We start from the raw sequence: 26,198 nt of genomic DNA on the forward strand, positions 1-26,198 counted from the left end.
TCGACCCACTAATATCTATTTTTAAATATATATTTAATCCTTTATATATATTTTTTTAAGATTTGTAAGAGTCTTTTGTGGAATGTTGAGATCAATGAAGTATGGTTTTTAAATCATAATTAGTGAGATAGGACATTTTCATCTCCACAGGGACTCTGTATTTGTCTTTATTTGATAAAGAACATGCCAAATAGTCAATTTAGTTGCATTTAAACTGGAATCAAATGATATTGGAAAAATTCCAATAGCCAAATCTACATTCTCTTCAGAAAACCTGAAGCCTGAATAGGACCTGGTGCAGCCTCAGTGTTCTACCCCAGAACTAGCTATGAAAATATTAAATCCTAAACCAAATATGTTCAATGTGGATTTTTTTCCCTTAGCATTTTGTAACTGCTTTTCATTTTGTCTTTGGAAACACAGAAAGACAAACTCTGCACTTTCTACTGTTCATAATAACTTTTACCCACCAAAATGAGAACTGAATCAGATGGTCTTATCACGACTCTGCACTCGTGATTGCACTGCAGGTCATTTTTCATTGTCCTGGGTTTGGCCAGGACAGGGTTAATTTTCACCGGAATCCAGGAAGGGGCACAGCTGGATCGGCTGACCCAACCCCAACCTGGCCAAACAGAGCAGGGTATTCCATACCATGTGCCGTCATGCTGGGTTCCGGTGAGGGGGGGGTGGCACGGCGGGAACTCACTCGTGGGTCGGGAGCGCGGGGCGCCGGTCCTGTCCGAGAGAGAGGGTCTGTTCTGCAGTCTGTTTTGTCGTGTTTTCTCCTTATTTGTATCGTTGTTGTTCCTGTTCCCTGTGTTTGCTGCTCTGTTAAACTTCCCTTATACTGACCCACCGGTTTCTGCCTGTTTCTTTCCATTCTCCTCCGCACCCCGGCGGGGGGAGGGGCGGCCACGTGGCGCTTTTGTTGCTGGCCGCTGCCAAACCATAACATTAAATTTGGCGGCCAGCGTGGAGCGGGGATAATGGCAGGGCTGAGCAGCGTGTGTTGAAACAGCTTTCTTAGATTTTGTTATACTTTGTTATAGGCATTTTTCTGTGTTAGTTAACTAGTCGCTGGTAAAAAATGTTTCTGTCTGTGATCAGATGGCTGTGGTTTTTGAATGCTTACTTGCACTATGTTTTCCCTGTGGTGCTGTTCATCATCGCGGGGAAAAAGATCAGGATGATGATTTTGTTGTACTGTATGATGTCGACTTATGACATGATAACGTCAATGTGCATGAAATTAGGCTTGTATTTGCATGCGGCACTGCGGTCATTTCCATACCTCGGATCCTATGTCTTAGAATTTGTTAATAATCAAACCCAGCCTGTGGGGCAAACCGGAGGGGATACCTTCCCCCACTCTGTTACCCCCCCTCTCTCCTTCAGGCTGTTCCTAACTGCTTTTGAGAATTTCGAGTACCCGTGGGATGCTCAGGCCAGCACTCTCCTATTGTTCTGCCTCCTAAATGGGTTGCAGGTTTTGTTTAGGGCTAAACAAGTAGTTAAGAACATCATGCAGAGACCTGCCCCGGGGCTGGATAGCTGTGAGTGGCTGGGTGTGTGGGACAGCATGGGCAGGTGTCTAGGGCAGTGGGCGCCCCCGGTGTGTTTTAAACTCACCCCTAAACAAGTACAGAATCCGGATAATCTAGTAAAATACCTGCAAAAAGTGTGCTGCCACCCTGGGAACTCCAGAGAGACACAAATTAATGTAATGTGCTGGAGTCTGGCCCACGCCTACTGAGCCATGTTCAACCTGATTCAGTGCTCAAAACGGAAAAGGGGGGGAAACGAAGCAGCAGGCACTGCGGCTGGCACTGCCCCCCCAGCCGGCCCTGCAGCCCCTCCAGCCCAGCAGGCAGTCACAGCCCCCTGACCGGCACCAAGGCTGCTGCAGCCACTCGCGTTGTCCTGGCTCCCCCGGTGGGCACGGCAGCGGCTCCAGCCCCAGTTCCAGCCACAGGCACAGTGACTGAGCCCAATGACCAATCTGTGCCGGTAGCAGTCGCCCCTGTAAAACTAAAGAAAGATGCAAAGAGAGCAGATCGCTCCGGGAGGGATGACAATGAGCCAGGGTCATCGCGGGAGATAGAGACAGAGATCATCACATGGTCCCTGTCCTTGAGCGAGCTGTGAGACATGCGGAAAGATTTCAGCCACCACCTAGTGAGCACATTGTCACCTGGCTGCTGCGGTGCTGGGATAACGGGGCCAGCATCTTGGAATTAGAGGGCAAGGAAGCCAAGAAGCTGGGATCCCTGGCCAGGGATGGGGGCATTGACAAGGCCACTGGGAAAAAGGAACAAGTCCTCAGCCTCTGGAGGAGACTTCTCTCAGGCGTGAGGGAGAGGTACCCCTTCAGTGACGATTTTGTATGCTATCCTGGCAAGTGGACCAATATGGAAAGGGGTATTCAGTACTTGAGGGAATTGGCTGTGCGGGAGCTGGTTTACTGTGACACAGACGATGAGCAGGTACGCACAGACCCAGATGAAGTCCAGTGCACAGCATCTATGTGGAGGAAGTTTGTGCAGAGCGCACCATGCTCATATGCCAACTCACTGGCAATAGTAGACTGGAAAGGTAAAGAGGCACCAACAGTGGATGAGATGGCTATCCGACTCCGGCAATATGAGGAAAGTCTCTCTTCCTCCCTTGTCTCAGCCGTGGAGAAACTGGTCAAGCGACTGGAAAAGAGTATGTCCTACTCCGCACCTGTACGGGTCAGTGTCTCAGCTATTAGGGGCAAGTGTTTCTCTGCTCGGGAGAGGGAATACAGAGGCTACACACCACGGGGCACCCTGTGGTTCTACCTGCGTACCATGGAAGAGGACATGAGGAAGTGGGATGGAAAACCCACCTCAAGTCCAGAGGCACGAGTGCGTGAGTTGCGAGTTAAAACAATCACAAAAGGAGATTCTGTTACGAAAAATGCTGCACCAGTTTCCAGCAGTCAGCTCTCCAGACCAGGCAGGCAGTTTGATCTTGATTCCGATCCTCTGGAGGGGACCTGCAAGTCATTTTTACAGCAGGTGAGCAGCAATTTCTCTGACCAGGATTAGAGGGGCCCTGCCTGCAGCCAGGTGGAGGAAAGGGACAACCATATTTATTGGTCGGTGTGGACTCAGTGGCCTGGCACGTCAGATCCACAAGAGTATAAAGCTCTAGTGGACACTGGTGCACAGTGTACTTTAATGCCATGAGATTTCCAAGGGTCAGAGTCCATTTGTATGTCTGGGGTGACAGGGGGGTCCCAAGAGCTGAGTGTATTGGAGGCTGAAGGGAGCCTCACTGGGCAGGACTGGCAGAAGCACCCCATTGTAACTGTCCCCGAGGCTCCGTGCATCCTTGGGATAGACTATCTTAGGAGAGGGTATTTCAAGGACCCAAAGGGGTATCGGTGGGCTTTTGGCATAGCTGCTTTGGAGACGGAAGAAATTAAACAGATGTCCATTTTGCCTGGTCTCTCAGAGGATCCTTCCATTGTGGGGTTGCTGAGGGTGGAAGAACAACAGGTGCCCATTGCAACCACAACGGTGCACCGGCGACAATATCGTACCAACCGAGACTCCCTTCTCCCCATTCATCAGCTGATCCGCCAGCTGGAGAGTCAAGGAGTGATCAGCAAAACTCGCTCACCCTTTAATAGTCCCATATGGCCAGTGAGAAAATCTACTGGAGAGTGGAAACTGACAATAGACTACCGTGGCCTGAAGGAAATCACACCACCGCCGAGTGCTGCAGTGCCAGACATGCTAGAACTTCAATAACAGCTGGAGTCAAAGGTAGCCAATTGGTACGCAACAAATGAAATCGCTAACGCATTCTTCTCCATGCCTTTGGTAGCAGAGTGCAGGCCACAGTTTGCTTTCACCTGGAGGGGCATCCAGTACACCTGGAATGATCTGCCCCAGGGGTGGAAACACAGTCCCACCATTTGCCATGGACTAATCCACACTGCACTGGAAAAGGGTGAAGCTCCAGAACATCTGCAGTACATCGATGACGTTATTGTATGGGGTGACACCACGGAGGATGTTTTTGAGAAAGGGGAGAAAATAGTTCAGATCCTTCTGAAAGCCGGTTTCGCCATTAAGCGAAGTAAAGTCAAGGGACCTGCGCAAGAGATCCAGTTTTTGGGAATAAAATGGCAGGACGGGTGCCGTCAAATCCCAATGGATGTCATGAACAAAATAGCAGCTATGTCCCCACCAACCAGCAAAAAGGAATCACAGGCCTTCCTGGGTGTTGTGGGCTTTTGGAAGATGCACATCCCAAATTACAGCCAGATTGTAAGCCCTCTGTACCACGTGACCCGGAAGAAGAATGATTTTGAATGGGGCCCTGAGCAACGACAGGCATTTGAACAGATTAAACGGGAGATAGTTCGTGCCGTAGCCCTTGGCCCAGTGCAGTCAGGGCAAGACGTTAAAAACGTGCTCTACACCGCAGCCGGGGAGAGTGGCCCAACCTGGAGTCTCTGGCAGAAAGCACCAGGGGAGACTCGAGGTCGACCCCTGGGGTTCTGGAGCCGGGGATACAAAGGATCCGAGGCCCGCTATACTCCCATTGAAAAAGAGATTCTGGCAGCATATGAAGGCGTTCGAGCTGCTTCAGAAGTGGTTGGCACTGAAGCACAGCTTCTCCTAGTACCACGATTGCCGGTCCTGGGCTGGATGTTCAAAGAGAGGGTCCCCTCTACCCATCATGCCAGCGATGCTACGTGGAGTAAGTGGGTCGCGCTGATCACCCAACGCGGCCGAATGGGAAACCCCAGTCACCCAGGAGTTCTGGAGGTAATCATGGACTGGCCAGAAGGCAAAGATTTTGGAGCATCGCCAGAGGAGGAGGTGACACGTACTGAAGAGGCCCCACTGTATAACAAGCTGCCAGAAGATGAGAAAGAGTATGCCCTGTTCACGGATGGGTCCTGTCGCATTGTGGGGAAGCAGCGGAGGTGGAAGGCTGCTGTATGGAGCCCTACACGACAAGTCGCGGAAACTGCCGAGGGAGAAGGTGAGTCCAGCCAGTTTGCAGAGGTGAAAGCCATCCAGCTGGCTTTAGACATCGCCAGTCGAGAGAAGTGGCCAGTGCTCTATCTTTACACTGACTCCTGGATGGTGGCCAATGCCTTGTGGGGGTGGCTGTAGCAATGGAAGAAGAACAACTGGCAGTGCAGAGGCCAACATATCTGAGCTGCCCCATTGTGGCAAGATATTGATGCCCATCTGGAGCAGCTGGTTGTAAAAGTCCGTCACATGGATGCCCATGTCCCTAAGAGTCGGGCCACTGAAGAACATCAAAACAAGCACCAGGTAGATCAGACTGCTAAGATTGAAATGGCTCAGGTGGCACATAAGCAACGTAAGCGTGAACTGTTTATAGCTCGGTGGGCCCATGACACCTCGGGCCACCAAGGAAGAGACGCAACATACCAATGGACTCGTGACCAAGGGGTGGACTTGACCATGGACACCATCGCACAGGTTATCCATGAATGTGAAACATGCGCTGCAATCAAGCAAGCCAAGCGGGTAAAGCCTCAGTGGTATGGAGGACGATGGCTAAAATATAAATATGGGGAGGCTTGGCAGATTGACTACATCACATTGCCACAAACCTGCCAAGGGAAGCGCTATGTGCTCACAATGGTGCAGGCCACCACCGGATGGCTGGAAAACTACCCTGTGCCCCATGCCACCACCCGGAATACCATCCTGGGCCTGGAAAAACAAGTCCTGCGGCAACATGGCACCCCCGAAAGAATTGAGTCGGACAACGGGACCACTTTCGTAACAGCCTCGTAGACACCTGGGCCAAAGAACACGGTATCCAGTGGGTGTATCACATCCCCTACCACGCACAAGCCTCTGGAAAGATCGAACGGTACAATGGGCTGCTAAAAACCACTTTGAGGGCAATGGGGGGTGGGACTTTCAAAAACTGGGATACCCATTTAGCAAAGGCCACCTGGTTGGTTAACACCAGAGAGTCCACCAACCGGGCTGGTCCTGCCCAGTCAAAACCTCAGCGCCCCGTAGAAGGGGATAACGTCCCTGTAGTGCACATGCAGAACATGTTATGGAAGACGGTTTCACAGAATCACAGAATCACAGAATCACAGAATAGTAGGGGTTGGAAGGGACCTCTGTGGGTCATCTAGTCCAACCCTCCTGCCGAAGCAGGGTCACCTACAGCAGGCTGCACAGGACCATGTCCAGGCGGGTCTTGAATATCTCCAGAGACGGAGACTCCACAACCTCCCTGGGCAGCCTGTTCCAGTGCTCTGTCACCCTCAAAGCAAAGAAGTTCTTCCTCATGTTCAGACGGAACTTCCTGTGCCTCAGTTTGTGCCCATTGCCCCTTGTCCTGTCACTGGGCACCACTGAAAAGAGCTTGGCCCCATCCTCCTGACACCCACCCTTGAGATATTTATAAGCATTTATTAGGTCCCCTCTCAGCCTTCTCTTCTTCAGGCTGAACAGGCCCAGATCCCTCAGCCTCTCCTCGTAGTGGAGATGTTCCAGTCCCCCCATCATCCTTGTAGCCCTCCGCTGGACTCTCTCCAGTATCTCTTCATCTTTCTTGAAGTGGGGAGCCCAGAACTGGACACAGTACTCCAGATGAGGCCTCACCAGGGCAGTGTAGAGGGCAAGGAGAACGTCCCTTGTCCTGCTGGCCACACTCTACTTGATGCACCCCAGGATTCCATTGGCTTTCTTGGCAGCCAGGGCACACTGCTGGCTCATGGTTAACCTGTCGTCCACCAGGACGCCCAGGTCCCTCTCCGCAGAGCTGCACTCCAGCAGGTCCGCCCCAAGCCTGTACTGGTGCATGAGGTTGTTCCTCCCCAAGTGCAGGACCCTGCATTTGGCTTTGTTGAACCTCATCAGGTTCCTCTCTACCCAGCTTTCCAGCCTATCCAGGTCACGCTGAATGGCAGCACAGCCTTTCGGTGTATCTACCACACCTCCCAGTTTGGTGTCATCAGCAAACTTGCTGAGGGTACCTTCTAACTCTTCATCCAGGTCGTTGATGAAGAAGTTAAACAAGACTGAGCCCAGTACTGACCCCTGGGGGACACCACTAGTTACAGGCCTCCAACTAGACTCAGCGCCGCTGATGACAACACTCTGAGTTCTGCCATTCAGACAGTTCTCAATCCACCTCACTGACCACTCATCCAGCCCACACTTCCTGAGCTTCCCTAGGAGGATATCATGGGAGACAGTGTCGAAAGCCTTGCTGAAGTCCAGGTAGATAACATCCACGGCTCTCCCTTTGTCTACCCAGCCAGTCATGTCATCTTAGAAAGGTATTAGGTTGGTCAGGCGTGATTTCCCCTTGGTGAATGCATGCTGACTACTCCTGATAACCTTCTTTTCTTCCACTTGCTTCATGATGGCCTCCAGGATAAGCTGCTCCATCACCTTTCCCGGGATGGAGGGGAGGCTGACCGGCCTGTAGTTCCCTGGGTCCTCCTTCTTGCTCTTTTTGAAGATTGGAGTGACATTGGCTTTTCTCCAGTCCTCGGGCACCTCTCCTGTCCTCCAGGACCTCTCAAAGATGATGGAGAGTGGCTCAGCAATGACATCCGCCAGCTCTCTCAGCACTGGTGGGTGCATTCCATCGGGGCCCATGGATTTGTGGGCGTCCATATCGCTTAAGCGATCCCTCACATAGTCCTCCTCGACCGAGGGAAGGTCGTCCTCTTTGTAGGCTTCTTCTCTTGCCTCCGGGGCCTGGGATTCCTGAGGGCCAGTCTTAGCACTGAAGACTGAAGCAAAGAAGGCATTCAGTAGCTCTGCCTTCTCCGCATCCTCCGTCACCAGGACACCTGCCTCAATCAGCAGTGGCCCCACATTAGCCCTAGCCTTCCTTTTGCTGCTGATGTAGTTGAAGAATCGCTTCTTGTAGTTTTTGACATCCCTTGCCAGCTTCAATTCCAGGTGGGCCTTGGCCTTCCTCGTCTCATCCCTGCACACTCTGATCACATTCCTGTACTCTTCCCAAGTTGCCTGCCCCTCTTTCCACATTCCATGGACCTTTCTCTTCTGCCTGATCTCCGCTAGAAGCTCCTTGTTTAACCATGCAGGTCTCCTGCCTCCTTTGCTCGATTTCTTTTTCAGGGGGATGCATTGCTCCTGTGCATGGAAGAAGTGTCGTTTAAAGAGCGACAAGCACTCATGGACCCCTCTGTCTTCGAGAGCCCTACTTACTCTGTTTTCTTTGTTTTGCATTGGATAAACAGTTCTGTCACCTGCTGTTTGTTCATAAGGCAGTGCCATGTTCATAATCTGTGTCACCAAGAATTTGTATTCTTTCCTACTGTTTGCCTCAAAATCCATTGTATCTTCTTATAAATGAGATTTAAGATCTTTTCTCTTTCTAAACACATGTTTCTTAAACCAGAAATTTTTTACTGGGACGATCTGTTTGGCAAAGTTGCAGAGGCTTGAGCTAGCTCACATTCTCCAGTCTGTGTCAGTAAGTCCATGCTATTCATGAGTGGTAGAGTGCAGGTCTCTGCTCATTTATCTTGGTTTTGTACTGAAATTCTAATTTGAAAGGTTTTTCTTTTTTTATCTTATTACTGATAGATTCTCGAGAAGCTCAGTTTGACTTTTTATCTCATCAAGAATCTGATATCTACAACGAACTGTCAAATTTGTTTTGTTTTCTTTAGTGGGTGTATCATTTGAACCAGTGGTAATATGTTCCATTCCTTCACTGACAAGAAAAATAACCTTTCTGATGACGGTCACTCAAAGGGTTGGAGAGACTGAGACTCATCCAAATATAAAGCAACTCTGAACCTAAGCAGTTTTTCATCTACGGTGGTATCAAGGATTCATATAAGCTGAGAAAATTTTTTAGTTTGTTCAGTTTTGTTTTTCCAAAGTCAGAGGCCTTTGTTGAGACTTTTGCATACTTTGAATTTAGATATACCTAATCATTTCATGTTGATAGCATGTTGATATCCTTCAGAAGGATAACTAGAACTTGACTAAGTTTCCTAAATAAAGAGGTGAGGTGCCATGGGTGATGCCATACAGTGTCTGAGACATTTACCCAAAGCTGGCAGAGATGACACAGGACTTAAAATTACTCCTGCACCTCTCTGGAGTGGCACCTGCTTGCAGATCAGGCAAAGACATCTCAAAAGGTAGTAGAAATAGCTCTTGGGGCAACTTTTGGAGTTCATCTCACGTGTGATAAACCATGCTCTGATTAAGTAAAATGTAAAGAGAAAGACTTTAATATGTGTCCCCAGAGTTTGCACTATTATGACAAAAGTCATAATAGTCAAGTGTTGAAACTACTTGTACATAGATGCCCACAAATGAATTTACATATAGATGACACATATAGAGAAAAATTACGGAGAAGTACTTTATCTTTCTGATGTATCTGCTAATATAATGCCTGGGTTCATGCTGGAGGTGGAATGGGAAGAAAAGACTTCATGCATATCCAAGAAACAGATATGTGCTTCTTAAATTAGTTAATCTGGTGTTCCAAAAATTTTTTGTTGTTTTATAAAGTTGGACCCACTCAGTTCAAAGCTTACAAAAATAACTGCAAGTTCATGGTATTTCTTTTAACATACTTCTTACTCATTTTTATTTTAGTATAGAGTTAGATCATTGGTTATCAGAACACTCTGGCAGAAATTTTCCAATAGAAAACATAAGAAAGACTGCACTATTTGTAACAGTGAGAATATATGGCATGTTTATATCAATGGCAGATATTTTGGAATGCAATTAAAAGCGAAGTGTGTCTTAGCTTTTCATCCTCAAGCAAACAAATATGAATTATATACGTCGTTGAATCAGTTAACATTGGCTAAGGTCTTGTTTATACCAAGATATTGTTTAGCAAATTATTAGTGTTAATTTACACTATTACCAACAATGTTTATACTACATTAATTGCAGTGAAATTTTTCCTGTCTAAGTTCATCAGAAACATGATGTCAAAACCTTAGTTTTGGGGTAATACAAAACACTGCTTCCTAAAAAAATTATTTTCATTGTTAATGTGGCCAGAATTTCTATGACAAAATTGCTCTCCAACTGGCCCCCATTTAAAAAATAATGATTAAAAAGTCAGACTGATATATATTTTAGACTTTTGCAAAGTGAAGCTGTAAGTTGAGCAGTTTTTCTTTTTTGTTTGTTTGTTTTTTTCCTTCACGGAGCAGTTGTCATTGTTGTGTATTGTTGACTTTGCACTAAACTTCAGTAAAATTCCATAGACTGGCAATTTTGCAATTGTGCTTTCACAAGCAGTGCCTTCTTTTTTTATAGGCAGCATTTCTTAGAATCTGTCATAGAGTGAATTCTCTACTCTTACCTTGAGTGCCAGTCCCTATACATGTTCTAGACAGCAACAAGAATGCAATACTTTTCAAATAAAAAGTTTAAAACCACTTTTGATCAGATATGAAAGTTCAAAAAAGCAGCTTAACATTGTTTCTGTCAAGCAGAAAAAAAAAAAAAGAGAAAGACAGAGAGAGAACAAGAAATGAAATACTGTGAATGGTGTACTTTTTGATGACCATTCAACTTTTTAACAGAAAACCGCCTAAAGGACTCTGACACAGTCTTTTCACTTCTTTGTCCTCGAGGGTTTGAATCTACTCAGTGTGAGGTTCCAAAGTAGCCAGGGCAGACTTCAAACATTCTCTTGCTTTTCTCAACAGACTAAATTGAGAGTGCCAGAATCCATTTCCCATGTAACCCTTGACAGCTGTCATTGAGAGAAAGCAATCTCCGTCTACTCTCACTGTGATTTACAACTGAGTCCCCAGGGTGAAAGGCAATCAGGGAAACTACTGCCTCAGTTCTGTATTCTGGCCAACTCAAATTCTTTTCTAAAGTACTCCTTACTGCAGCCCTTCTTAGCAACAGCACACTTGTCCATATATATTTAAAAATCTATCGCTGATGTTAAATGGCACTGCAGGCATAATTTTGTTTACTTTTTAGCTTGAGGGATAGTATTGTCTTGCATAATCATTTGATAAGACTTCGTGTATGATGCAAGAATTTTGTTGCACAGAGCACATGCTTAAATTACGCACTCAATGGCTGTTCTCCGTTTTATTCATCACTGAGTTGGTTAAACAGATACTACTGGTACAAGAATGAGAACTCTGTGTCACACAGACAAATTGATACTTTGGGACTGTAGTATATTCCTTGAATGTTACATGTTTCTTGTCTGCATGGAGAAGCAAGTTTTTCTATTCTCCCTATTGCGTTTCAAGATAATTCAGTTAGAATTGCTTTGGGGTAAATTTATGGCAGTTTATCTTCATGAAACAAAGTTATTTTTTTGTAATTTCTAACACTAGCTTTTCAGAAGCTAACTTGGCAGGTTTACCCATTAAAACAAAGTTTAAATTTAAAGCAGTGAAGTTTTATTTTCTTTTATTTTAATAATCTCAGCTGTACTTAAAAAAGGGACGGCTATTGTGAATGCTTGTTAGAAATTAAACCTAGGAAAAGACTTAAGTAATCCATAGGATAAGAAGAACTCTTGAAAAGAATTAGATTAAGGAATGTGCAAAACCTTCAATAAATGTGAGAATTTTGCAATGGGCTACAGATTTTTCCTCTGTTTCAATAGAATATGCTGATATTAAAATTGAAGAATTTTGCCAAATAGTTTCAATGTTGTGTTTCAAATAAGCCAGTCTATATTTGAGTGCAAAAACAATATTTTACACTTCATTTGAACAAATTCTAAAATGTCATTTGACTGTTTATTTTACTGCTTTTTAGTTTTACAATATTTTTATCTGTGCAGTATTTCACTGTTTATTTTTAAATAAAAGTTTATCACTTTGATCTAGAAATCATAGAATCATAGAATGGTTTGGGTTGGAAGGGACCTTACAGATCATCTAGTTCCAACTCCCCCCTGCCATGGGCAGGGATACCTTCCACTACACCAGGTTGCTCAAAGCCCCATCCAGCCTGGCCTTGAACACTTCCAGGGAGGGGGCAGCCACAGCTTCTCTGCGCAAGGTGTTCCGGTGCCTCACCAACCTCACACTGAAGAATTTCGTTCTTACATCTAATCTAAATCTTCCCTCTTTCAGTTTAAAACCATTACCCCTTGTCCTGTCACTACATGCTCTAGTAAAAAGTCCCTCTCAAGCTTTCCTGTAGGGCACCTTCAGGTACTGGAAGGCTGCAACAAGGTGTCCCTGCAGCCTTCTCTTTTGCAGGCTGAACAGCCCCAACTCTCTCAGCCTTTCACAGAATCACAGAATCACAGAATCACAGAATCACAGAACCACAGAATAGTAGGGGTTGGAAGGGACCTCTGTGGGTCATCTAGTCCAACCCTTCTGCCGAAGCAGCGTCACCTACAGCAGGCTGCACAGGACCATGTCCAGGCGGGTCTTGAATATCTCCAGAGAAGGAGACTCCACAACCTCCCTGGGCAGCCTGTTCCAGTGCTCCGTCACCCTCAGAGGAAAGAAGTTCTTCCTCATGTTCAGACAGAACTTCCTGTGCCTCAGTTTGTGCCCATTGCCCCTTGTCCTGTCACTGGGCACCACTGAAAAGAGCTTGGTCCCATCCTCCTGACACCCACCCTTGAGATATTTATAAGCATATATTAGGTCCCCTCGCAGCCTTCTCCAGGCTGAACAAGCCCAGCTCCCTCAGCCTCTCCTCGTAGGGGAGATGTTCCAGTCCCCTCATCATCCTTGTATTCCTCCGCTGGACAGAATCACTTCCCTCAAAGGAGTGCTGTTCCAGCTTTCTGATCATTTCTGTGGCCCTCCTCTGGACCCACTCCAACAGGTCCACGTCTTTCCTGTGGTGAGGGCTCCAGAGCTGGATGCAGGACTCCAGGTTGGTCTCACTAGAGTGGAGCAGAGGGGCCGAATCAATTCCCTCGAGCTGCTGTCCATGCTGCTTTTGACGCAGCCCAGAATACAGTTGGCTTGCTGAGCTGCCAGTGCACATTGCTGGGTTATGTTGAGCTTCTCCTCCATCAGCACCCTCAAGTCCTTCTCGTCAGGGCTGCTATCAATCAATTCTGCACCCAGCCTGTGTTTGTGCTTCAGATTGCCCTGACCCATATGCAGGACCTTGCATTTAGCCTTGAATAAACTAATCATTCAATATTACGATTAAATAAACAGTACTTTCCAATATTCTGGAGCTTTGACAACCGCAAATTTTTGCTCTGGAAGGCCTTTAAGCCTATGGGTTTGTGCCTGTAGATGCTTAGTATCCTCCTCATCGCAGCAAAAGATAGTACTAGAGATCTGCTGTCTTTCTGTCCCTCGTTCATAGAATCATAGAATAGTTGGGGCTGAAAAGGACATTTGAAAGACAACTAGCACAACCCTATGCAGTGATCAGGGACATCTTCAATTAAATGAGGTTACTCAGAGCCCTCTCCAACCTGACCTTGAACATTTCCAGGGATGGAGCATCTACCACCTCTCCAGGCAACCTGTTCCATTGTTTCACCACCCTAACTGTAATAAATTTCTTCATTATATCTAGTATAAATCTGATGTCTTTTAATTTAAAACTTTGGTTTAATTTAAAATTTTTAGTTTAACTCCAGGCAAGGCATTATTTTTCTCCCCAGTGCAACCTTATCTTGGAGGCACTGTGTGAACACAGCAAGTAGTGTTCTTCATGGTGAATGGTCACAGAGCATTCATTCTGTCTTCACACAGACTCTCGAGAAAAAATAGTGATGACTTTTTAAAACGGCAGTGGTAGACAAGCTCTCGCTTAGGGTGTGATAAAGTCTAAGCTCTTAATCAGCGTGAAGATTATCAAAGTGACTTCCTTTAAAGACTATCCTGTGTTCTGGAGGTGGGTATTCTTCATCGTTCCTATTCATAGTTTGTTGGTTTGAAAAGCAGAAGTCAAGATTTTTTTACAGTCAGATAAAACCTGTAAGAGGGCAGATGAGTCTCTGATGTAGTCCTTAGTGCCTTCAATTACAGGGAACAGGTTTGAGTCCAGAAACTGTTCCTAGGACTAGTTGTTTTATCCTGTTACTGTTTAATAAAAAAAATAAAAATAAAAATTGGAGAGGTTCTCTGTATCTGAGATAATTTATAAACCAGGTTTATAGTTTCTTATCAATGGAAAACTGTCCAAAAGTGAGAAGCGTTTAACTAGGGACAAGCTCAAATTTATAGAGAATCTTTTGATCCAGAGGTATTGAGCAAGCTTTTGCCAGAGCTGAAAATAAGGTGTGCAATTAAGCTCCTTTGTATCCTAAGAATAGTGAAATGCAAAAGAAGCATAATGTCAGTCTTGCAAATCCAGATATTGGAAACTGATAACCCTCATTCAATGGGAATTAGGTTGCATGTGTATCCATGTCAGTGAGTTCAAAGTCAGACAGACTTAAAACAGTGATAAAGATCAACAAAACAACACCTATACACTGCTCAATGTACATATAAAATATTTTCTAGAATTGAAAGAACTGGTAATATTTAACAGCTTATGATCATTGTAAGTTGAGAAATTGTACAGAATAACATATGCTTTCTTGCTATATTTAGTGCTTTTGAATGTTGGAAGCACAACAAAGAAACTTCCAATCTTGTGATAGTGAGTCAAAGCTCTGTCTTGTATTCATTATCATCTGATCCAGCTGAACAGTTGTTTTGGTTTCGGCTGCCGCTGGCAACAAAAAGCGCCACGCGGCTGCCCCTCCCCCCACCGCGGTGCGGAGGAGAATGGAAGGAAAGAGGCAGAAACTGGTGGGTCGGGATAAGGGCAGTTTAACAGAGCAGCAAACAGAGGGAACAGTAACAACAACGATACAGATGAGGAGCAAAACACAACAACGAACCGCACGACCCAGACAGCTGCTCTCCCGAACACGACCAGCGCCGCGCACTCCCAAACCGCGAGTGAGTCCCCACCGCGCCGCCCCCCCTCCCCGGAACCCAGCATGACGACACGTGGTATGGAATACCCAGCTCTCTTTGGCCAGGTGGGGTCAGCCCCCACCCCCCGGCTGTGCCCCTTCCTGGAGTCTGGTGAAAATTAAACCTGTCCTGGCCAAACCCAGGACAACAGTATAGAACCCATCTTCTTAACAAAGGACATAAATTCAGACCTCTGTTTTAAAGCTTTTATTTCAGCCATTGTCATTATTTTATTTTGACTGGATTTAAGGGTCAAGAATAAAACTTTTTTTTAAGGCAGTTAAAGCCTGCAAATAGCTTTGTGAATTATTTAAAATTTAAATAGCAAAAAAAATTTGCTTGACCGAAATTAATGGTTTTAATGGTGGTTTTTTTTCTTATTGTCATTCCAGGGATTGTGACATTCTTATTCAAATATATCATTTTTGGTCTTCCATTTAATCACCTCTAATGTTTTGTTTCTGTGCTCGCTTTCATGTAGGAGCCAATTGATTGAATATGATTTAAATATATTGATAAATTCATATTAGTTCACCTTTGAAGTATTACATTTTTGGGGGGTTTTATTTCAGAGTATTTTTTTACAGTAATAAAAGACAATTAACTTCTATACTTTTTTACCTGTATAGACATTATTTAAAGAAGGAACGGCTCTTGCTGGTAATCAGGATGGTTGCTAAAAGAGGTAGATATTGGTAGAATAGAAAAGTGTTATTTTGCTGTAATTACTTTACTGTATATGGTTTCATTGCAAAATGGTGCACTGATTAGAGCATGGACATAGGCCTCAGAAGACCTGAGTACAGTTCCACACCAGTACAAATATTCCATACAACCTTGGACATCAATTTGTGATATGATAGGGCACAATACTGATACTGTTATTGTGAAGTTGGGGATTAAAACTGCATTACCATATAATACCAATTTTAGCTAAAGAGAAAGATTGTGAAACATTCACTTCTGCATTTGAAATATCTGTGTTTTTCAAAGAAACAGTGCCTGGGCATGGCAACTTAAGTGCCTTTACTAATTAACAAGGTTCTCCAACAAGTTTTTCACTTGAACCAAGTAGCACATCCACAGGAATTGTTTGGAGCATGGTTCAGGGGATAACATGGGCGCCAGGACCATTCCTAATGAGCAGTTCAGAGAAATTCACTGGAGTCTGGAGGGTAGCAGAGCACAGCATCATAGACATGGCCACTTCTGCTGGCCTCATGCCAGAGAACAAGTGCTGGTATTCTTCATGTTGATACAGATGTAGCTTCAAATGTTAAGTATACACATATGTAAGGAGATGGAGTTTAAGGATATGTTTCTACAAGGCAACTTATAACTATGCAGAGGATGCAGACTAGTTCCAAAAGCAGAAGCCTTATAGCAGTGTCTACACAGTGCTACACCACGTCTAATTGCCTAAGAAACAGTTAATTGGGATGCAGTATGCATTGCTTCAGCGAGCTGAGCTAGTTGCTGTAACAAAGAATTGCACTGTGAATACAGACGTAGGAGCTCTTTCAGATCTAGCTTAGTAGTTTGGTAGAGCTTCATGTTGGTGGGCTGTATGTTTTACAAACTTTCAGTTGTGTCTCTGTTCTACAGTGATAGTTATATTGCCTGTGAAAGAATTAGACTTCGTTGACAACGATTAGTAATAATGGAAAAAAGCAGTAACAAAGAGTGCAATATTTTTTTTTGTGTAAAGTAAAAAAAGTAAACCATTTTCTTTTGACAGTACTCTTAAACAGAGATCCCCAGAGGTAGGAATTTTCAGAGTTCTTCAAATGAAGCACAGAGACACAGACTTCTACATCCAAATCTTTCACAAGTTCCAAAGAGCAGTGAGATTTTAGGACTTTGAGTTTTCCCATCTTTTATGGGGCAGAAAAAAAGTCAGAAGGGAAAAAGTTATTTGCTTCTGTCAGTGAAATACCAAAGTAAACACGTATTTATTTAACCTGCACATATTTGATTTATGTATAACATTTATAAGGTTATAACATTGTTTAAATAAATGGTGGTAGTATGAAATATAGGCTAAACTGTTATAATGTAAGCTAAATGTAGATTCTCTGGTTAATTATTTCATAGGATTCACCATATAACAGAATGAGAACAGTTTCTATTCTGAGACTCGGTAGCTTTAATACTCCTCAGGAAAAAAAAAAGCGTGTCTCTTCCATGAACCATGTCTCCTTATCAGTCTAGATTATACCTTACTAATGCGTTGTGTACAGCATTGCAATACCTAATGTTTTTTAAATATATTGCACTTTGCTGTGTAATTTTATCTTCAGTGTTTAATAACAATCTGTAGATGGAAATTAGGTTTGCTTCATGCCAAAGAGTGTTCTCCCTCAGTCCCCAACCCTAAATATTACTTCTAAAGTAATTTTTATGAAGGAAAAATTTGGATTCACATGGGACATTCTTTAGACCTAGGTATATGCTTGTCTGTAATTCATTGAAAGATTGAAATCATGAACATTTAATACTTTTAATATTGTGTCTTTAAAAGAGAAAGAGAGATAAAAACAATTTTAACTTTTTGTCATCCAAAGATAAATTTTAGGATGTTAATTTTTCTTCAAAGTCTTGATACAAAATATTCTTTCAATGAATGAACATTTGCAAAAGCTGACTTGTTCTAGTCTATTAACTGATAGGTAAATTTAAATTATATGTATGATAAAACTTAACCTTTTGAAAAAAATATGATTCAGGATTAAAACCCAGTGCATTAGTGACTCCGTATGTCTTACCTCTGAAATGATAATGCTATATGACATTTTTCTCCACTTTTTTCTTTTTCTCAAAAATTAACTTGAACTAGGTGATAAATTTGAAAGACAGATAACTGTCATTGTTTGATGAGCCGTAATTTATAACACTAATAATATTCTAAGTCTTTTTTTGTTTATACTGTTACGTTTAGAGTGAAGACAGGGTAGGACTGGAGGAATCATTTATAACTTTTCAGACAGCTTTCAGATGAATAGACAGGAAAGTTGGGGGTTTGCAATGGAGGCATCAGTGTCTCATCATAATCCTTTACCAACAAACCATCATGTTCACTGCAGGGTATAAACTGGAGGATTGGGGAGGGCGGATATACCTTGTACAAAAACTAAACGGTCATGACGAAACCCATAGTTTTTTAGGTTTCTAGCTGCTATCTGAATAACATTGTGCTTTTTGGTGCTTACCCTCAATCACTCTCCACTATCAAATATATGATTTTTCACCATGTTCCTTGTTTTTGTTCTACACATTAATAGAACAAAATGTTCTTGGTAATATTGGAAGCATTTTTTTCTTATTACAGGAAATAAAATTAAGAAAAAAGTTAAAGTGTTATTTAAACTATGTACTGGTCTGATTCTAATTTGGTTTCCTCCACATAGAAATTGCATAGAATACCCAACTAAGCCTACCAAGGGAATGATAAAAAATTCCCCCAATTTCTCTTTTATCTTTGAACCTGTTGTACATCCCAGACTACGACAATAACCTTAGTAAAATCATAGTGTTGCTTTCAAAGCAAAAAGATCTAGATACTTACTTAGGAGTCAACATATCTGGTATTTAAGTCAAATAAAAACCACAAAACATATCAAATGGACCACAGTCATGAGCTGCTAGTGAAGTAACAAAAAATGACTGTTACATTTTATTTATGACATTGCTCTTATACATCAGTGATAAACACTGTTTGTCTTACAGTGGTGAACTGTTCTGATCCTGGCTTTGTGGAAAATGCCATTCGGCATGGACAGCAGAATTATCCTGAAAGTTTCAAATACAGAACAAGTGTGGCATACCATTGCAAGAAGGGCTTCTATCTCTTGGGCTCATCTGCTCTGACCTGTAAAGCTAACGGTTTATGGGATAGATCACTACCAAAGTGTTTGTGTAAGTATTCATTCAGTTGCATTAACATTAAAGAGTGATGCATGAATTTCAGTCAATACAGACAAAAATATTGTCACTATTCTGACAAAACAAAACTGAACTTTAGGATAAACGTATTGCAAATTGTACAGCTCAGTAAGAAAACATTAAGACAAGATATCATGCAACTTGTCATTATTAAAAATGAGTTGAGAGGGAACTATGGAGCTATTACTTCAAATGCCAGAAGTTAAGATTAATTTCCACTTTTGGTTTATTGTTAAGATATCTGAAAAAAGCTAGGGAAATCTAAAATTTTTATTTATGTGTTATCATTTAGATTGATAGAGTAAGACCATTGATGCCTATCATCTCAACTATTTTTTTTTCAGATATATTGAAGTGTGTATGTGAGAATGAATCTGTGAAGTGTTGGGTAGAAAAATTTTGCTTAAGAGGTTCACTTAATAATTCCTCCATCACTTTTTCCACAGAAAGAGAGGAAATCCTCTGGTGTTTGCTATAGTCAGTTCAGTGAGCTTCAGATCTCTAGAAAATAACATTTTGACTGACTATCATTTTCCATTGAGAGACTTTCCTTCTCCGATCACTATTGATTTTCTGATGTTAGATTTCTGAATGACTGAAACACTACCAGAATCCTAAGCATCATAAGGACAAATCCAACATTATTTCCCCTAAGAAAAACTCAGTGAAATAAATAGGGCTCTTTCTCTGAGAAAGATCTGTTTATCTATTCACAGATGAAGTCAGTCAGTCTTTTGAAGTACTGTGAGACACATGTCATTTACAAAGGTTATGAGTGGTAATCTCTTTTTTCCAAGCGTGAAATCGCTTTTAGTAATAGGGCAAAGTGCTTGGAGAGGCAGGTGAGATAAATTTTGAACCCAAAGTGGACACAATGTTTACCATGAACAATTTGAGTTCAAAAGTAAAAGATCAGAAACACACTGCTCATTTATATGCAAGGCAATGCCATTGCTTTAAATATGGATGCTTCTTTTCTTTTTCATAAACTGGGAAAATTGCATGCTACTCACTACAAATCAGTATACAGCTGCATTAAGGTGATCTACGTATGATTGTCTTCCAAAACCTCTGATCACCCACTGCAGCTCCTTCCAGAATTGTGGCAAGACTAGCATCTGCATGATACTGAAGCAAGCTCATTAAGGTAACTGATATGGCTGAAAACTAAACACTGTATTTTTCTGTGGCAGTACTGTTCAGCCAGATCAGTTTCCTGATTTTGTTTACCATTTGTGACATGAATACTTAAGCCAGCACAAGGAAAGCAAGAGGAACACACAGCAGTGAAAGAGTGGTGGTCAGGATGATGCTTTTTGGCAGAAACCTATTGTGTGGTCAGTTTGACATTATCATGGGACCCAGTATAACAGAAATAATTTTGGTGTCTGTCAGGAGTAACAGTCATCAGAATAAGAGGATTTTTTTTTCTAAAAATATGTTTGACCCATAGATCATTCATTCAAGTAATTCATAAAGCTGCTCAAGTTCAATTGCTCTGCTAAAGTATGGCCTATTTAAGTCGTGTGACTGTTTAGTAAAGTTATGTGAAATTTATTTGCTTGTTTTTTTCTTTCTTTACTGTATGACTTCAGTTTTACACAAAAAGCATTCAGAATTTGACTTCTAGTTCCCCTTAAGATGACTTATGTTTCCTCATATAACAGATCTGAACTACTTGTTTGCAAACTGTTCTGTACCAAAACTGTTTATCTCAATTTTTTCTCAAACAAAATGTACACATTAGCTTAAGCATATATATGATTCATAATTTACAAAAATGATCAGTAATCCATTTTCCTCTTTCTCACTTCAGTGCAACACATTGCTGTAATAATACTACAGATTAAATTTTTATTTCCCTGTGCTGCCTAAACTGTGCCTATTTATTTTATAGATATGATAAAGCTACTTACCATTATCATATCTGTAATATGCACATTGCAACACTAACCCTACTTAGTTTCTTCTTTCCCAACCCTAACAGAAAAACTGTTTCATATTTGTAGGGAAGGACAGAATGGAAATGAATGAGGAAAGAGACCTCTGTATATTTTCAGGGAAAGGTTAAACTGGGTGGGTTAGTTTTACATGTAGCTTTGTGTTTAATCTTACAAATGATCAGTAGATCATCTATAGCAACAGCAAAACTGAAGATATGAAAGAGATGAAATCCAGACAGAAATTTATGTTGTGTGGAACCAGCCTCATATTTAAAGGTTATATTTTTTTCTGTGCCATGAAAACATCTTATAATATTGTGTTCTTTCCTCTGTTAGCCATTTCCTGTGGGCATCCTGGGGTACCTGCCAATGCAGTTCTTTCGGGAGACAAATTTACATATGGCTCCATAATTCACTATTCTTGCACAGCGGGTCGTAGGCTCATAGGAAATTCTACTAGGGAGTGCCAAGAAGATAGCCACTGGAGTGGGACGCTGCCTCACTGCTCAGGTACTTATACCAACCATCATCTCAATGTCACATTGTAATTACATGAATAATGTTATTCTCAACTGATTTTTAATGACAGACAGATATTCGTCCAGATAAACATTCAGAGGGACCTTGACAGGCTTGGCAGGTGGCCCATGTGAACCTCATGAAGTTCAACAAGGCCAAGTGCAAGGTCCTGCACATGGGTCAGGGCAATCTGAAGCACAAACACAGGCTGGGTGCTGAATGGATTGATAGCAGCCCTGACGAGAAGGACTTGAGTGTACTGGTGGAGGAGAAGCTGGACGTAAGCTGGCAATGTGTGCTTGCAGCCCAGAATGCCAACCATATCCTGGGCTGCATCAAAAGCAGCATGGCCAGCAAGTCAAAGGAGGTGATTCTGCCCCTCTACTCTGCTCTGGTGAGACCCCACCTGGAGTCCTGCATCCAGCTCTGGAGCCCTCACCACAGGAAAGACATGGACCTGTTGGAGTGGGTCCAGAGGAGGGCCACAGAAATGATCAGAAAGCTGGAACAGCACTCCTCTGAGAAAGGCTGAGAGAGTTGGGGCTGTTCAGCCTGGAGAAGAGAAGGCTCCAGGGGACACCTTGTTGCGGCCTTCCAGTACCTGAAGGGGGCCTGCAAGAAAGCTTGAGAGGGACTTCTTACAAGGACATGTAGTGATAGGACAAGGAGTAATGGTTTTAAACTGAAAGAGCATAGATTTAGATTAGATGTAAGAAAGAAATTCTTCACCATGAGGGTGGTGAGGCAGTGGAACAGGTAGTGCAGGGAAGTTGTGGCTGCCCCTTCCCTGACAGTGTTCAAGGGCTTCAAGGCCAAGTTAGATGTGGCTTTGAGCAACCTGGTGTAGTGGAAGGTGTCCCTGCCCATGGCAGGGGATTTGGAACTAGATGATCTGTAAGGTCCCTTCCAGCCCAAACCATCCAATGGTTCTATAATTCTATAATTTGTTTTGTTTCTTTTCCAAGTAAACCTTAATTTGACCAATAGCCACTCATCTGAATTACAGCTATGTATTAAAATATTCTCATATATTCTCTCATTCTCTTTGTCATTACTTCGTAAATTTACTCATTAGATGTTATAGTTGCAAACTTCAGTATATAGAAGCCAAAAAATGCTACGTAAAACCTGGTAGAGTTCTTAAAGAGGGTGCATGTATTAAATTTTATTGTTATGAGCACTTTTTTTGTGTGTAAATAAAGGTTGTCACATACAAAAACATTGATTAAAAAACACCACAGCAGATGTACTAGATGGTAAACTTCATACATTGTGTTCCTCTTTTCACTTACAGAAATATTGTGTATTAGTTCTACAATGTACAAATACCATAAACCTCTACAATGTTCTTGGGGCTTTCAGGAAGTACAGGAACAGTTTATTCACCCCTAAACTAACTATGCAAATTTAGAAGAAGCCATAAAACATTACACAGATTGTTAAAGAGCTCAAACGAGGATTGACTGCCAAGGACATCCACATTGTATTAATAAGTTTTGTAAGGGAAACAAATGTACACACTTCAGTATATAAGAAAACAAATACCTGACAGGTTTAAGAAGAAAATATCTTTATGAGAAATTTTTTCGATAACTACACATTATAGGATCTTCTTATAGCTTCCCCTAAGCTCTTGGACACGCCCAATGTTGGTATGGTCTTATTTGATGTAGTTCAATTCAGATTCGACCTAATTTAAATAGGGGTAAAGTGTCTAAATTCTGTACTTTGAAAAAGCTCTAAATAAGTGTTCATTGAAAATGGTCCATTCATAAGATGATTCTGCAAGGACGCTGATCAGAATTTGAAACACTGAGGAAAGGAAGTGAATTTAAATCACTATTTCTTTTCTGTTCTCTGCTGCTCAAGGAGGAAAGATTTTACTTAGAGTCTTCTCACACCACTAGATTGCACTGCCAGCATGGTCTCTATGCCTAGACCTGAAAGAAATCTCTGCAGAACAATTATAGTTTCCACAGAGAAGTGGCCTTTTCTTGCTTATTTTAAGCCCACATTTATGTCACTTTCACCTTTTTATCCAGTATAAAACACCAGAAATGCGATTGCACCAAGACTTTAAAATTTTTAAAGTCAGAGCCCTCTAGTGCTGTTCTCCAATGTTGCCCACCATCATCATGCTGATGGAAAGAAATGTTAATTAAAAAATTAAGACTCTTCAGGTATCAGTCACGAATATGACAGTATTTTTATAGACTCATAGATTTTTAAAACGTTAAAGACCACTCTGGTCATCTCCTATAATGGTCTCCTTGTATGAAGAAGCATGATTATATCCAAAGTGACAGTCTCAAACTTGCTATACTGAAAATCTTATGCCACACACATAATCATAATTTCTAACTTCAGAAAATTTTCATTTATAAAATAAAAGGTTGAGTTTTCTCAATATTTAGTATTGTTATTCCTTTATGCAAGATTTTGTCATGGAATCATAGAACTGTAGAATCACTGAGGTTGGAAAAGACTTTTAAGATCATTACATCCAACTCAACACCACTGTGCCTGCCAAACCATATCCTGAAGTGTCATATCTACACGTTTTTTTGAACACCTCCAGGGATTGTGGAACAACCACATCACTGGGCAGCCTGTTCCAATGCGTGACCACTCTTTCAGTAAAGAAATTTTTGCTAACATCTAATCTAACCCTCCCCTGGCGCAACTTGAGGCCATTGCCTCTCGTCCTATCGCTAGTTACTTGGGAGAAGAGACCAACACTTGCCTCACCACAACCTCCTTTCAGGTCGTTGTAGAGAGCAATAAGGTCTCCCCTCTGACTCCTCCAGACTAAACAACCCCAGTTCCCTCAGCTGCTCCTCATAAGACTTGTTCTCTAGATTCTTCACCAGCCTCATTGCCCTTCTTTGGACACACTCCAGCATCTCAGTGTCTTTCTTGTAGTGAGGGGCCCAAAACTGAACACAGTACTCAAGGTGTGGCCACACCAGTGCCAAGTACAGTGGCACGATCTTTTCCATACTCCTACTGGCCACACTGTTCCTGATACAAGCCAGGATGCTGTTGGCCACCTTGGCCACCTGGGCACAATGCTAGCTTATGGTCAGTTGGCTGTCCACCAGCAGTGAATCATTGTCCTTCATCTGAGAGTTATGCCTATGATGAAAAACCTATTTAAGAAGATACAGACTTCATCCTATGGAATTACTTACATGTATTTTGAAAAAAAAAACCCAAAAGACAGTTTTAATAGAAATTCAGTCTAGATGTACAACTTAAAAATGGAAAACAAAGGATAATTTTTCTATGAACCACAATTTAGACACAGAGGGATTTAGGAGACATGCAATTTTATGTCAAAATTTATAATAAATTGTTGATACTGAGACCATACTTCCTTGACTGTCTTGGGTAGCATTTCGTGTAGCAGATGCTTTATTTGATAAGGCAGTTGACTGGTTCATCAGCCCTAGGAGGACACATTTGAGGTCTGTTTTGCAACACATTCTTTCTCTTCTAAAAATGTAACCAATACTTGCATAGAAATTTAAAGTATAAGGAAAATTATGAGGTGTTCTTTCCGTTCTTGACAAGCATTGACAGCCAAGTACAATTTAGTCTTGACCACGGCTATAGATATTTCAAATACGTTTCTTAAGAAACTTGAATATGGTTCTCTTCACTCTTACTGTTATCTAATTTTTATTATCAAAAGTTACTACTAGCAGAGAAATTGAACATTAAAATACAATGTGTAGAAAATATTATTTATGCCAAAAAGACAACAAATTCGTTGAACTGACAAAAATGACACAGGCACTTCCTGTGTTAACAGTTATCTTTCATCTGTTATTTGTATCACATTCTATGTTTAGGTCTGTATAGGTCTGAGATAATAAGTAGGCCAAAAATACATGTTATTTTCATCTTTAGCTTTGGTTTTACAGCCTCACCCTGGAAGAAAGGTGATTAATTATAACAGAAACAATGCAATTCATAGTACTATTTGCAAGAGAGTATCTTTACTACCATTACATTTGTACATAGCGTCTCTGCCAATAATTCTGCTCTGTTGTGTTTTACAGGAAATAATCCTGGCTATTGTGATGATCCAGGAATACCAGCTCATGGGTCTAGACTAGGGGATGAGTTCAAAACAAAAAGTCTGCTACGTTTCTCATGTGAAATGGGTTATCAGCTGAGAGGATCTGCAGAACGAACATGCCTGCTTAATGGTTCCTGGTCAGGTGTACAGCCTGTGTGTGAAGGTAAGTATTGATACCATTGGCATTTAAGACACCACTAAACAACATTTACTAATGATGTTTTATTCTTTAACTGGAAATAAATTCTATACCAGAAATATGCTTTTATATTGCTCTGCAGAAATTTGATATAAAAGATTTTTCAAGCAGTGCAATTTTTGCTTGAAAACCTAAATCCAAACTGATAAAGTTTTGGAGTATATATTTATAAGAAGATTATGAGAAAATAAATCACAGAATATCACAGAATATCACAGAATAGTAGGGGTTGGAAGGGACCTCTGTGAGTCATCTAGTCCAACCCCCCTGCCGAAGCAGGGTCACCTACAGCAGGCTGCACAGGACCTTGTCCAGGCGGGTCTTGAATATCTCCAGAGAAGGAGACTCCACAACCTCCCTGGGCAGCCTGTTCCAGTGCTCCGTCACCCTCAGAGGGAACGGAGCACTGGAACAGTTAAATAAATATTAAATCTGGAAACAGAGAATAGATACCTGACAATTTAACAATTCTAGTTAAATAAATATTAAGTCTGGAAACAGAGAATAGATACCTGAGTTAAAGGTAAAATTTAAAAAATATTCTTCTGACTGAAGATATGAAAA

At 42.1% G+C, this 26,198-nt stretch overlaps 1 protein-coding gene across 1 annotated transcript in view; it reads left to right on the forward strand.

Moving 5' to 3' along the window:
• Window positions 1-26,198, forward strand: part of CSMD1 (CUB and Sushi multiple domains 1) — a 1,295,699-nt gene that overhangs the window by 1,233,677 nt on the left and 35,824 nt on the right. Inside the window, exons 55-57 of the mRNA XM_075445037.1 lie at window positions 18,674-18,862; window positions 21,169-21,342; window positions 25,416-25,598. Coding sequence (XP_075301152.1) covers window positions 18,674-18,862; window positions 21,169-21,342; window positions 25,416-25,598 — 546 coding nt within the window. The remainder of the gene's footprint in view (window positions 1-18,673; window positions 18,863-21,168; window positions 21,343-25,415; window positions 25,599-26,198) is intronic.

This window comes from Opisthocomus hoazin, chromosome 2, assembly GCF_030867145.1.
Source record: "Opisthocomus hoazin isolate bOpiHoa1 chromosome 2, bOpiHoa1.hap1, whole genome shotgun sequence".
Lineage (NCBI taxonomy): Eukaryota > Metazoa > Chordata > Aves > Opisthocomiformes > Opisthocomidae > Opisthocomus > Opisthocomus hoazin.